The 13,335-nt window shown below is 37.2% G+C and overlaps 2 protein-coding genes across 4 annotated transcripts in view; one reads left to right on the forward strand and one right to left on the reverse strand.

Moving 5' to 3' along the window:
• LOC145939646 (uncharacterized) overlaps positions 1 to 13,335 on the forward strand; it is a 91,787-nt gene that overhangs the window by 29,549 nt on the left and 48,903 nt on the right. The window lies entirely within an intron of this gene.
• The window catches only part of LOC145939641 (uncharacterized), a 65,540-nt gene continuing 54,081 nt past the window's right edge, over positions 1,877 to 13,335 (reverse strand). For 2 of the 3 annotated variants that reach the window (XM_083044095.1, XM_083044094.1), the window contains 14 exons: positions 12,669 to 13,048; positions 11,662 to 11,874; positions 10,855 to 10,983; positions 10,478 to 10,636; positions 9,951 to 10,301; positions 9,787 to 9,864; positions 8,965 to 9,387; positions 8,122 to 8,672; positions 7,846 to 8,041; positions 7,615 to 7,785; positions 7,284 to 7,520; positions 6,918 to 7,107; positions 6,073 to 6,753; positions 1,877 to 5,986 (listed from right to left, as the gene is read on the reverse strand). In XM_083044095.1, the coding sequence (XP_082900221.1) occupies positions 5,763 to 5,986; positions 6,073 to 6,753; positions 6,918 to 7,107; positions 7,284 to 7,520; positions 7,615 to 7,785; positions 7,846 to 8,041; positions 8,122 to 8,672; positions 8,965 to 9,387; positions 9,787 to 9,864; positions 9,951 to 10,301; positions 10,478 to 10,636; positions 10,855 to 10,983; positions 11,662 to 11,874; positions 12,669 to 13,001 (3,936 nt within the window). In that variant the 5' untranslated portion in view covers positions 13,002 to 13,048 and the 3' untranslated portion in view covers positions 1,877 to 5,762. The remainder of the gene's footprint in view (positions 5,987 to 6,072; positions 6,754 to 6,917; positions 7,108 to 7,283; positions 7,521 to 7,614; positions 7,786 to 7,845; positions 8,042 to 8,121; positions 8,673 to 8,964; positions 9,388 to 9,786; positions 9,865 to 9,950; positions 10,302 to 10,477; positions 10,637 to 10,854; positions 10,984 to 11,661; positions 11,875 to 12,668; positions 13,049 to 13,335) is intronic. The other variant, XM_083044096.1, reaches the window with a different exon arrangement.

Raw genomic sequence — 13,335 nt, forward strand, 5'->3', positions numbered from 1 at the left:
TCTTCTCTATATGTATAGACATGTTGTAAATATAAAGTTGAAAATTTGGATTCTTTCAAAATAAAGAAAATCGAAAATATTTGCTTCATTAAGTGAAAAAGTTAGATTGATATTATAATATTTAAATTTTAAATATTACTGTTATATTAAATATTAATATGAGAAAAAATCGAAAATGTTACAAAAGCCATAATTTTTTTGCTAGAAAATTGAAGATCTTATTATATTTTAATTAATAAAAGTTATTATTAAAACACTAGTATTTTTTTCAATTTTATTTTATACTATCATATATTTTTCACCAAATCCAAAATAAACTATAATATATAATAGTAATATAATGATAAGTACAAAATTAATTATTATATTATCAATTATTATTTGTATTTATATTTAATACTGCGAAAAAAGTTTAATTAATAGATTCTCGTAGCTATATTAAGATAAGATTAGAGAATCTCTCTCTCATTTTTTTCATCAAATAAAAAGCATTTATCTCGTGTTTACGAACAATAAGTGATCGAATCACTTGCTTGAGAGAAGCAATTTTTCTCTTTATCACAAGTACAAATAACAGGCGATATCGTGTCAAAAAACATGCTGTATGATTTTGTGTTTATTGCGGCAATAAGAACGAGAAAAGGCTTGTAATAAAAATTAATGAATTCTGGCAGATTCTGCGTTAAAATATCAATAATACCTACTATATTCAACTGAAATACTCGCGAAATAATTTTTGCATTTTTTATTATTTATGTTGAGATATTTTAACATTTAAAACAGTAATTGTTTATATATCTTCGACTCGATCAATCCTTGAATCGCAACGAGTGAATCGTAACGATATCCTTCCGGTCAGTTGCAAGAAATCGTTGAGAGAAACTCGAGATTTTAGATATGTATTTTATAAATAGATACATAAAAACGCGTTAAAAGGTGTAAAATAATAAAATAAAGATGACAAATGCAATAATTATAATAAAAGATCTTTTTTCTTCTGGCAAAAAATTATAATATTTATTACATTAGTAAAAAATTATGGCATTCACGTTTCTGAGTTTTTGACATATCGATATTTAAAATTTAAAATAACACGATGTATAAGTACTCGAAAGATAGATTATTAAGAATATGGTATTTATGAATAATAATTTATACCTTAAATAATTACTTGTTGTTTATCCTTATTAAACAATAAATAATATCGACTTTCTTACGGCATTGTTACTTATCGTTGAAATCATTTTAACTCCATTTCTGTTCTCTTTCATTGCATATAATCTTGTTTAAAGCAATGAGAAATGTGTATTCTTCAGCATGATGTAAGTATGCAACGAAAACTATTTTAAATGTAAACTCAAAATACTCAGCATGGCATGAATAGAAAATCGTTATGTATCGCATTCTTGAAAATCTTATATAATCATAGAAGGATTCAGTTACATCACGCAATTTTGGAAATCTAATCTGTAAGATAATAGATCACTTATACGCATAGATTCCTTTTAACCAATTACATTTTCACACAAAAAAAAAAAAAAAAACTATAAAAAGAAATCATTCAAATAACGCTAAATATAAATGTCTCTACAGATATAAAATATATATATTACATAATCAATATTAAATATATGATAATAAATTGTTAAAAATTGTGTATAAAGAAAATTAGGAAAATTTGATGAAACATTACTGTTCAAAGTCGAACCTTGTCGTTAAACACGTGATCCAATGAAATTAATCTTCATCGCGTGATTACTGATTGTTTAAACGTTCGATGTGAATGACATGCAAGCCTGTAATTGTTGGATCTCTGGGGATGACGACATCAATATTTCTTGGAGAGTGAGCTAATTAGAGATGTAGAGACGCGTCGTATCCTAAAATGGTTTTATTAACTCTTAACTTTACACGTGTTTAGTATGTAGTACTTGTCTCTCAGAGAAAGAGAGAGAGAGAGATATATGTATATTATTATTAATTCGATATATTGTTTTTCCATTGATTACCCACGAGAGCGATACCGTTACATGATCTCAAAGTAATCGCTCGCGCGTTTCATTTTCGAGGCAATCAATGCAGTTCCTCTTTTTTTCGCGAGTTCCTTTCTCTCCTCTTTTTTTTCTCTCTCCTTCGAGATATGTTTTACTTAGCGCAAACTTAAGAGATACGTGTCGATGGCTTTTCGTTATTCAGCGGAGAAGCAAGTACGAAAGCCGCTCCATCCGCGTTTCGCGAATACATCAACGCAAAAACGTTTCACTTGGTATATCGAAGCTCTTATAGCGAATAAAAATAATCTGAAAATCCCAGTCAATATGCTCTTACTTTTAGGTGTATTTATATATATATATATATATAGCTATGTATATAACACGTATTCGTATGGGCGATGCGAGATAGCTCTCTCCTTTTCTTCCCCTCGTCCCTATCTTTCTCTAATGGAACTTTTACTTCGTCTTTGCCGTTAGCCCGATTTCTCAGAAAGCGGCCATATACAAAAGTCATGGTCACATTAGCTTCACAAATTGTCGGCCCTCTCTTTTTTTTTACACAATTATAAAATACTTTCGAACCATTTTCACACACAGGCCAGAAAAGTCGCCGCTAGCAAATATGCTCTCTTTGAGAAATTCAATTTTTTTTTACCTAGCATCCCTTTTCAAGTTTTGTTCCTTTTATCGTATAAATATCGTACATGCTTATTATACATTATCATCATTTTCACAAGTAACACAATTGTAGCGCTTAAGGGATACGCGTAGAGCAATGATATGATTAGAAGCATGATATGAGTTATGCTTGTTTACCGCAGATCACAAACGAAATATAAATTTCTTCCTGACCGTTTATGATGTATCGCGTTTCTGGCGTGTACAATGTGATTATCGAATCTGTCGATTCACACTAATTCTCAAGTATTATATACTACGTAAGTAGCGCGTTATTTCATTAGTCACTACATTATTACTCTGTAATGCGATTTCGCTTGAAATAATAAATAAAGGTCCAGTGCGTCGATAATAAAATTTTTATTCCGTAAAACTTGATAATAGACAATTATCTGCTGGAATTTTATATCCATACAATATAGATTTATATTTATTCTTTCAACGAAAATCGCACACAAAGAAATATCACAATTATAGAATAATCCCACCTTACGATAACATAAATTGTTACATTCGAGTCTTAAAATAAAGAATTTAACATACAAGATATTTATATATTCGTACTTGTAAAAAATAATAAGAAAACATACTTATATATATGTGTATCAATTCGATATAAAACGTCATAAAGAGCAATCACGTACGGGCGACAATCGCAATCTCCTTTCTCTTTCTAAACGATTCTGCGATAAACAAGATGCGCGAACGATGAAAAGGATTCACTAGTTTATGACGAACAACTCACCGATTCTATCTTTCGCGAGCATGTGAAGTAGCTGAATCATTCAATTAATATTTAACTATACAAGCCTCGCGCCTCGTCGTAAAGATAGAGAAATTTGACTGTAAAGTTTTGAAATATACAATATGTTTGCTCGCGAAAGAAAGAAAAAAGAAATCTGTGAGTCGCGATTTCTTTCTCACGAGTTTTCCTTGTATTCAGTAGTATACCTACTTAAATCTTCTACGTTATAAAGACATGAATTAATAGTTAATATATTATATCGTAATTTTTACGTAGCCTTTGTATACGAAACATTCTTTTAGCATCTTACATACGTATTAATTGTCAGCATTCATACTAGTAAATAGATGCGTCCGAAAATTCGTCGATCCATTTATTATTCGTGTCGATAAATGGAGCTTCCAAATTCGGAACGCAATACGAAATTTGTGTTTTTTTTTTGCGTTTCTCGTATTTCCTTTCAAAAATATCAGGAAACTATCGAGGTATTGAAGAAACGGCTACATACGTACTCATACGATACCCCGCACTCTTTCGTCGCACCGGACATACAAACGATGATGATACTGCGGATGGATTGTGTATGTCTAGTTGCGCAGCGATTAAAAAATTACAAAAACCATTATAAAAAAATGCGCCCTAAAGAGTGCGAGCCACGCTCTCTTTTCGCAGTTACAAATACGCGTCCTTATTTTTACTTTATATATTCCCCTCTCTTTTTAAATATTAATTATTTTTTGGCTTGGTAACTATGTAAAGTCTAAATTAAATAGTCTCATCTTTTTATATACGTGCGCGTCAGTGTTTTCGTTTCTGAGTTAATCATCCTTCGATGTTAACTCGTACGTGTTTGTGAACAGGTTCGAGAAAAATAATAAAAATATATATGTATATTGTATATGTTGCGGTTATACTCTTAAATCATAAAAGTTTTTAAAGCGCGTTAAATTGTGCGTGAAACAAACAGAAATGGATCTCTTCCTCCCACAGCGAGAAATAAATGCAAATAACTTGATTGGTCTGGCAGTATTTAAATTGCGCTCTTCAAATAACCGCAGACTCTCATGTTTCTATCGAACGGCACAAATATAGATATAATATATATATATATGTATACGTATTTATATATATATTTATATTTGTATATATTATTATAATCAGTTTTTTTTCTTATCTTAGATAAGTTATTTGCATGGCCTACTGTGCCCATGGAAGCATTTGCTGTCATTTTGCAATGGCATATTGCATGTATATCATAGTCATTCCTTTAAATTTATGTCTCAAAAACATTTCAATTCTCTCCAATATATTTTATCCTTAAGTAAAAGGCGATCGCCAAGTGAACCAGTTTACGATATTTTATTTCGTTTCGTTTACCTCGCCACAAATTAATCTAAAAATCTAAACGTTTGAAAATAAGATTAAAAAATTAGAATAAACTATTATATAATATATATCATGAAAAACCGGTTCGCTTGGCGATGTATCGTGCATTTGTCGTTCTGGCAGTGTCATACGTTGTAGGTGCGTAATATAATGTATTTCGTTAAATCCGCCCATTTCTTGATACCTAGAGACTCTGTGTAAAACATTAATTGCAATAAATCCGTCGAACCGTAATTATATGTGCTGTTATTCAGTCGGATACCCTTATTGCTTAATAAATGGCACTGATTATTGAAATATTTACGAGTATCGTTGCTGTCTCGAATACTACAAAGTCGAATAAAGTACGTTTACTCTACCGTTGTCTCGATTCTACAACGACCTCTAAACTAAATTCGCGTATCGAGTTCGGAGCAGTGGATCCTTCCCTACAATTGAATTCTTTACGAAAGGCAACACGTGATTTGTATTCCCATACTTCCTAGAAAATCTTTTTTCTTCTTTCGCGTGATAATATAGACAATTGAGAGAGAGAAAGAGAGAGAGAGAAAGAGAGAAAGAGAAAGAGAGAAATGTCGATTAAATATCGACTCAAAGTCTTTTTCGAACGCATTATCGATTGACAATAAGACGTGCCGTTGTGTGTGTATGTAGTACATATATATATATATATATATATATATATAAAATAAGTAAAAATGCATGTAGGTTCTCGGAGAAAATTCTTGGAAGTGTCTTCTCTTCATTCACGTCTCGCTAAGCAGTATATTGTCGTACCGGATGAATGGAAGGGCTTTCTTTCAAACGTCGCTATACACATTTAATATCCCACGATCGTCATTGTCATCGTCGCCAATTCGAGATTGCTTTTTATAATTGATTTGGTTTTGCTTGTGTATCGGTGAGTCTCCGAGCATTGCTAACATATATTTACGCGTAGGTGAGTGTACCGTATTTTGTTAGGGAGGCACGTAAGGGGGCGGTTTTCTGTACGTCGGAGTAGGCTTAGGACGATTTTGCCGATTGGTGTCGCGATTCGTGGCAAACGGCGGCGGCGGTTGATAAGGTTCCTCGGAGTTCTCCTTCGGCAGCATCGGTACGTCGGCCCCGTCCTCAGCTTTCTGATACTCCGGTGGTGGAAGAGGTGGCTTTTCCTCTTTCAAGATGACAGGCGATTTATTACCTGAAATATACAAATATAATAAATAAATATATATATAATATATCGTCAATATATTTTTAATAATGATACTAATAAATAATTATTACCAGGATCCGGCTTTTCCTCCAGTTCGTCCTGGAAAATCACGGGAATTCCCTTGCTGCGAAAACTCTGCCGCTCGTCGTCTTGTTCGCTGACGCTCATCTTTCCGCTGCGTCTTCGTCTGTGTAAAACGCACGCAATGATTCCCGCTAGGATGAGCATAATGGCGATAATAATCGCCGGCAGGACAAAAGTGAGGAGGTAATCGTCGTGGAACGCGCCGACCGACGTGGAATCGTCCACCGGTGGTGCATGGCTATCTGGCGAATGTACGCCCGTCAATTCACCAAGACAGATCCCCATCGGGATCACCGTGATCTGTTTTACGGGGAAATTCAAGCCCATCACGTCCAACACCTCGTCCGTCACGGAACGTCGATCGTTGTCGCTCTTCACGAGCACGGATCGTAGCCTGTTGACCTCCTCGTGAGCGCAATACGATGTAGGCAGAGTTCTGTTATGCCACGTGATTACGGTGCTGCCATTCGAGATGCTGTGCAGCGAGATAGCACTCGTGTCCTTGTCCCCGTAGAGCTCTCGCAGTTTCTCGATGAAGTTACGCTTTTGAAGCGCGGAATGCGCGAAGGAATCGTAAGGAATATCCAGCGTCATCGAGAATTCCACCGTGTGCGACATAGGTGTCGCCGTATGAACGACAACGACCAGTCCATCTGTGCTGCTCGCACCTGCAATAACAATTTTTAATTATTTAGTATTATTCAATATAGACACTGGCAGATCCTGGGAGGAGGGGGGGGATGTATATATATATATATATATATATATATATGAATATAATATAGACAAATATATTTTTTATTTTAGAGAATAAAATTGTGATAAAACCTACCGTTTTTATCAGTGACAACCAACTGATATTCTTTGCGGCCGATATCGGTGCGCATTGGAACGCCGTAAAATTCTTGATTCTTACTATCGAACTGCAGCCACTCGTGAGACGGAATAGGCGTTCGATCGATGGTCAAAAGTGACATCTTCATGTTTCGCGACGATCCATCTTCAGCATCGAAGAAAGTATCCTGCAAAAATATATAAAAAAATAATTAAATATATTATTAAATAATAGTTAAATATATTATTAAATTATATTATTAGATTATATTATTAAATATATTAAATATATAAATATAATATTAAATATTAAATATATTATTTACATATTGATAAAAGTGATAAGAGTTAATAAAATGCGTACTTCTGGCACTTTAAATACAAGCAACTGCCCAACTGTCGCATTAACATGGTCGACTTGATTCCTCGGTACAGGGGGGAAATTAGTTTTCGGCTCTTCGGTAGAGATTTTTGATTCGTCGGGACGATTCATATCCTCGCATTGCCCAATACCTTGGAACACGACACGTTTAACTGTAATTTCTGGAGCGAGAACTCTTCTTAGAGCAGACGATGGATCTCCGTTAGTGTCAACGAGCACCTGGTGACACACGTACATCGTTTTTAAAATTTGTACAAGTTTGTTTGAAAACATAAAATTTTTTGCATAAGATAGAGACGATATAATTACTTACGCGCCATAATCTATTTATATGTTCTCTTGGACAGTCATCGCTTCTTGGAACATTATCGTTAGTCCATGTAAAAATAACTTGTTCACGATCGGATGTATTGATTTCAATGGAACGAACTGTAATGTGCTGGACGCTGTTATCTCCGTAAACTAAAGCCAAGCTGCGGATTACCTATAATTAAAAGAAAATGACTAAGTAATGAAAAAGAGAGAAAGAATAAAAAATACGTACTTTGCGTTCCCAGTCAACGTCTGTCGGGAATTCATTTCGTTTATCGATCCTCAAGTAAATTGTGAATTCATGATTGACGCTACGACTCAATTTATGTTGCTGCACATGAATGTCGAGACTATCGGAAACATTGGCGCCTTCGCTGTCCGTGGCAATTAATTCGTAATTCCAGGTAGATATATCTTTCTCGAGAGGCCTGTTTAAAAAGAATTCAATAAAAAATCTATCTCTCTATTCCATTCGAGAATAAACATAGATAGTACAGCGCCAGCTTACAGGCCATAAATTTCCTGCAAATGATGATTGAACTGAAGCCAATGGGTCGTTTTGAGCGGTGCACTATGCCAATACAGACTCAATTTCAGTTTCCTCGTGTCGCCATCTTCGAGATCGGTGAAGGTGTTGGCCGGTATAACGTAGCTCAACGGTTTGCCGGCGGTTACCGGTATCTTCTTTAATCTCCTGTCGCGTCTCGGTGGGAAGTTGACTGGGCCGTACTCGATACTTTCCGTAGTAGTCCGAGCTGTCGTCGTGGTAGTAGTAGTAGTAGGAGCCGCGGTAGTAGTGGTAGTCGTGGTGGTAGTCGTGCTGGTACTAGACGGTATCGTGCTCAACGTCGTTCGAAGCTCCGATGTCGACGATATCGCGTCAGTAGTTGTAGTTGTGGCATTGATTATGCTCACAGGCGTGGTAGTGGTAGTAATAGTAGTGCTAATATTCGTTACAACTACAGACGAAGGAGTGGTAATGTTAACGTCAGTGATTACCATCGGTGTTGGTACCAAAGTGGTTGATGGTTCTTTCATCGAAGTCGTAGTTTGTTCCGGCTAGGCGAGAAAAGATCGTACATCAAAATGCAGAACGCTCGCTGCAATTGGGAAGAGTGGAGTAATAGTTCTATGCGATAGAGAAATTTGCATAATTACGATGGAAGTTTAAACCGTTATTAAGTGCATCGTTAATAACGGATGACGTTCTTATCAGAGGATAACAATTTATCTCGGCGAAGCGACAGTTTGACAAATCGGCACGATATGCGTACGAAGAAGTCTGTGTGTGTATAGAGCGGCATGGAACTATAATACAAATGAGAAAAGCGCTAAAGCACGTAAGCATTACCTCTTCCGTCGTAACGTTATTGATACCGATGACGATCTCCGTCTCGACTCTGTCGGGCACGCTAGTCTGGGTGGCCGTTGTGCTAAGAGACAGGGGAGTGGTTGTAGGAAGAGGAGTCGTGGTGATGTCCGAAGGAATGGTCGGTAAAATGGTAACAGGTTCAACAGGTTCCACATGCTTCATTTCCGTCGACGATTCTTCGTTTGTGGTTTCCAATCTCGGAGATTCTATCGATGGATCTACAGCGGTGGAGATGCTAGCTGTTGTTGTTATATCGGCTGATGTTGTAGTCGTTGTGGTGCTACTAGCAGTAGTAGGTACGATCGTTGGCGCGACTTGGGTGGTGGTTGTACTTGTCGTCGTGGTAGTGGTGGAAGTAGTTGTTGATGGTGATGATGTAGTAAGTTCAGTGGTGGTTGTTGTCTGCGAAATCGTTAGTAGATGCGATGTATGGCACGAAAAAACGAATGGTTAGTTACGAAGGAACGAAGAAGATGTACAAGTAAAGAACAAAGTATCAGGCTTCTGTTTTGCGGAGATTTTCGCGACACAATCTGTACAGTGCACTTTAAAACGTAGATTTAAACGGACGAGTATACAGTTTGCGAGAGACGAGAAATAGGCCAGCATTAAAATACCCAATAACTATTCTAATCTTTTCAAGCGCAATGAATCCCCCGTAAGCGATATGGCATGGCGAAAAAAGGCGGACAGAAATAGGAATTTTAATAAAAACCGTATTGAAATTGTAAATTGTATTCCAAATATAATCATCGACGAGGAAGAATCACGCAATCGTGTATAATTTCAGAGAATACTTACCGTAGACGTGATAGTTTTGTTTTCCAGCTCACTTTGCCTCATTCTCGGTATTATCTCTTCTTCGTCGACGTCCTCGCTCTGCAAGGAATGACATATGGATGAGAGATACTTGCAATTCTGCGACTATCCCTGCACTACTCGCGACGATCGCGGCAACAACTCACCTTCCAATCGATCGTCTCCTCGCCGTGATGGTGTCTGTGCGGATGCTCCGGGATTTTCATATCCGGCATGTAAGTAGGCGGTACTCGAGAGTCCTCGTTATCGTCCTCTTCACCGTCGTAATCGTCCTCATTGTCCTCGTAATTATCGTCATAATTGTCATCGTAACCGTCGCCGTAGTCGCCGGAGCCAGCTTCTCGCCTGTTCCTCAAGGAAGGGCTCGAGTCCGTTCTCACGCGCCAAGATATCACGGGTAACTGCAGAACTTCCGCTAGAGTGCCGTCCATCGCTTGCTCCCGCAGTTGTCTTATCAATCGTACTTGATGCTTCCACAGCTGGCCGCTGCAGCCGACCTATGTGCACAAATATATCCTGTTGCTCGACAAATTTGTTTCACGTAAGTTACTTTATCAATGAGACACCGTAAACATCGACTGATAATAAATAATATGTCGGTGCGGTTATATATTTGATATAAAAAAAAACGAGTAATCACTAAACAAGATTGATTAAGTATGTCGAATCTCACCTGCCACTGGATAGTAGTCAAATGATTCTTTTTATGTCTGCTAACTTTAACATTTCCAGGTCCGGACAGAATACTGGAGGAACCCAGAATGCTGGAGGGTTTCATAAAAATGAAATCCATCGGTGCCTTCATGCTTTGAGAATGCATCGAGAATGCGCTCTACAGAACATAAAGATAAGTAAACTGTACAGTAAAGTATAATACGAAAGATAGAAAAGAGAAATTCAACAAAGTGAATCAAATAAACTCTACTACAAACATATGAATATAAGAAGAACTATAATATTTATTTTAATTCTCGAAAATACATTGTATTATTTTTCTAAAAATAAAATGCAAAAGTGAGTCAATTAATTTCAAACAACATAAATCAATACCGTGTGCATTCCTAGAAATCCCGCGAGATTTTCGATGGCGTTCGTCCTGGTGATAGGTGACAATTTCTCTATTACAGCATCCAGCAAAATTGTGAGAACCGTCTGCTCCTCTCCGTCGTCGCAATGTGTCTGTAATTATAGAATCGTTCCGCTTCCATCAGTCGCTGTTGTTCGCTACGCCTACCAGCACGCAAAGTTTCAAAGATCGAGATCGCCGACCGAAATATATACGGCGGCGATGTATACAATTGTACTGTCGTACATGATGCTTTACGCACGCGGTAATATCAATTGACGTCAATCAGTTAATGTCCGCGAGAGTAATTTCTTTGCATTTAAACGCAACGTGACGATGCGAGGGCAGTTTCGACAGATTTATATCGCGATACAGAAACTGCTCTAAATTCCGCTGTAAATTCATCAAACGCGGATTTTATTGAGCGAGATTAAATTATAAGCTAGAGAACACAGCGTTTTCCTATTTTTTTTTCCCCCATACAGATTGAATTTTTAACAATTTTTTAGCGTTATTTTATTTCATCGATGTTACAAACAAAATGGAAAATGGAAATCTCTCGTTAATAATTTAAAACGTATAATTATATTCACCAAAGTCGATTCCTCTTATGTACGTTTTCATCTTTGAGCTATATTATTCATTAGCGAAAATAGCAGGCATGTAGCGGAGACCTGTTGTTCGACTTGGATAAGAAACTTGAAACGATGCCAGCGAAACGTTTCCTCAGTTAACGATTCTCTCATGGCATTCGCTCGCGTTCTCGTTACCGAGTTAACGTTTTCACTCACCCTGCCGTCCTTATGCTTGAGCTCCTCCAGTTTCTCGGGTATAACCTGCACGATGAACTGATCCTTGGCGGTGTCACCATGCTTACCGAAAGCCGTGACGGTCAGGTGATAATTGCCCGTGTCTTCTTTCAACGGCACACCCAGAAGAGTGGAGGCCGCCTCGTCCCAATGCATCCATTTCGGAAAACGATCGCGATCGCTGGTTCTGCGAACCTATGACATATTTTTAATATATATTTAACATGTATATTAAACATAATTTTTGCTATTACTATTCCTCGTGAAGAGATAATTATTTATCGTTGTATCGTATTGAATGTGCGAGAAATGCTTGGCTCGGTTTATTTTTTGCACGACGGAATGAGGGCTAGAATAATTTCCGAGGACAGAGGGAAGACTAGGGCCATTCAACCTAAGAAGGATTTCCGGTGGCGGAGGGAGCAAATTGAATCGCAAATATGGATTCAACGGAAGACGCCGCGTCTCAGGCCGAACTCAGGGAGGGAAGAACATGACAAATGTGTGTGAGGATAAGTGAATCAATAGCACTCAGCAGGCATCTCATTGCACTTGACGGCATACTTGACGAAGTTCGATAAATACGAAAGAAGAGCCATCTAAATTCAATTATCTACGCGACTTTTATTTCGCGTAATAGATACGAATACTTCAGATTTTTTATTTTTTATTATGATAAAGAGATCTTCTACAAAATATAGTGTAATCTCATATAATTATTAATTACATTTAATTCAATAATCTAAGTAAAACAGCGCATATCTTATATATATGAAACTTTAAATGCGATGCTTTTTTATTTTGAATAAATCTGCGCACACTTATTAAAATTTCAATGCGACAATCTTCTTCGGCTACCTGCCCTTTTTTTTCTCATCGCGAGGAAAAAACTTCTCTATAATATAAGACCACTGGTCACAGATAGTTTTCCGGTTACGTTTCAAGAACGGACCCGAAGAAATAAATTGCCATTCACGTCGCCGACCTACCTCGTAAAAATCCACATCTCCCGAAAAAGCCTGCCGCGGTATTTTCATCCTGAAAACATGGCCAACTGGGACGACGGAATCTGACACGCCCCATGCTCTTTCGACCCGAGAGGGCTGAGTCCTGCTATCCCTGGACGACGATCTGTGCTCGTAACGATCAGATCGACCGCGAGTCGCATGATGATTTATCAGAGCTGGTCCGACAGGCGAGCTGTCATTGTCATTGTCCTCGCCTCCGACCTCCTCGAAGACCAGGTCATCCTCCAGGCCGAAACCCAACGCCAGAGGCAACAGGAGCAGGACGCACGCAAGGATGTAAGGATGCTTCTTCATGTTTCCGGGAAATCGTCAGTCGCTGATATCATACCATGCTGTTACGCCTGCAACAGATTGTATAACATCCCGTTCATTGATCGTTGAGATAACTATCGAACCGTATCGTTATCGTAATAATTATTGCGCATAATTAATTAAGAACGCTGAAATGGGAACGTGCTATTAAGAAAAGATGTATTAAGCTCTCGATTCTTTATTGATCTTTTATAGCAGAAAAATATACATTAAAAAGACCTTATATTTTTAATTATTTTCAATTCTTCAATAAAACGATCGCATAATGTTATGCTCTGTGATATAACTCTACGATTAACTAATCATCTCTCGTGAG

Source organism: Prenolepis imparis, unplaced genomic scaffold (assembly GCF_030444845.1).
Source record: "Prenolepis imparis isolate NDT839.2.m4 unplaced genomic scaffold, iyPreImpa1.0 SCAF_8, whole genome shotgun sequence".
Lineage (NCBI taxonomy): Eukaryota > Metazoa > Arthropoda > Insecta > Hymenoptera > Formicidae > Prenolepis > Prenolepis imparis.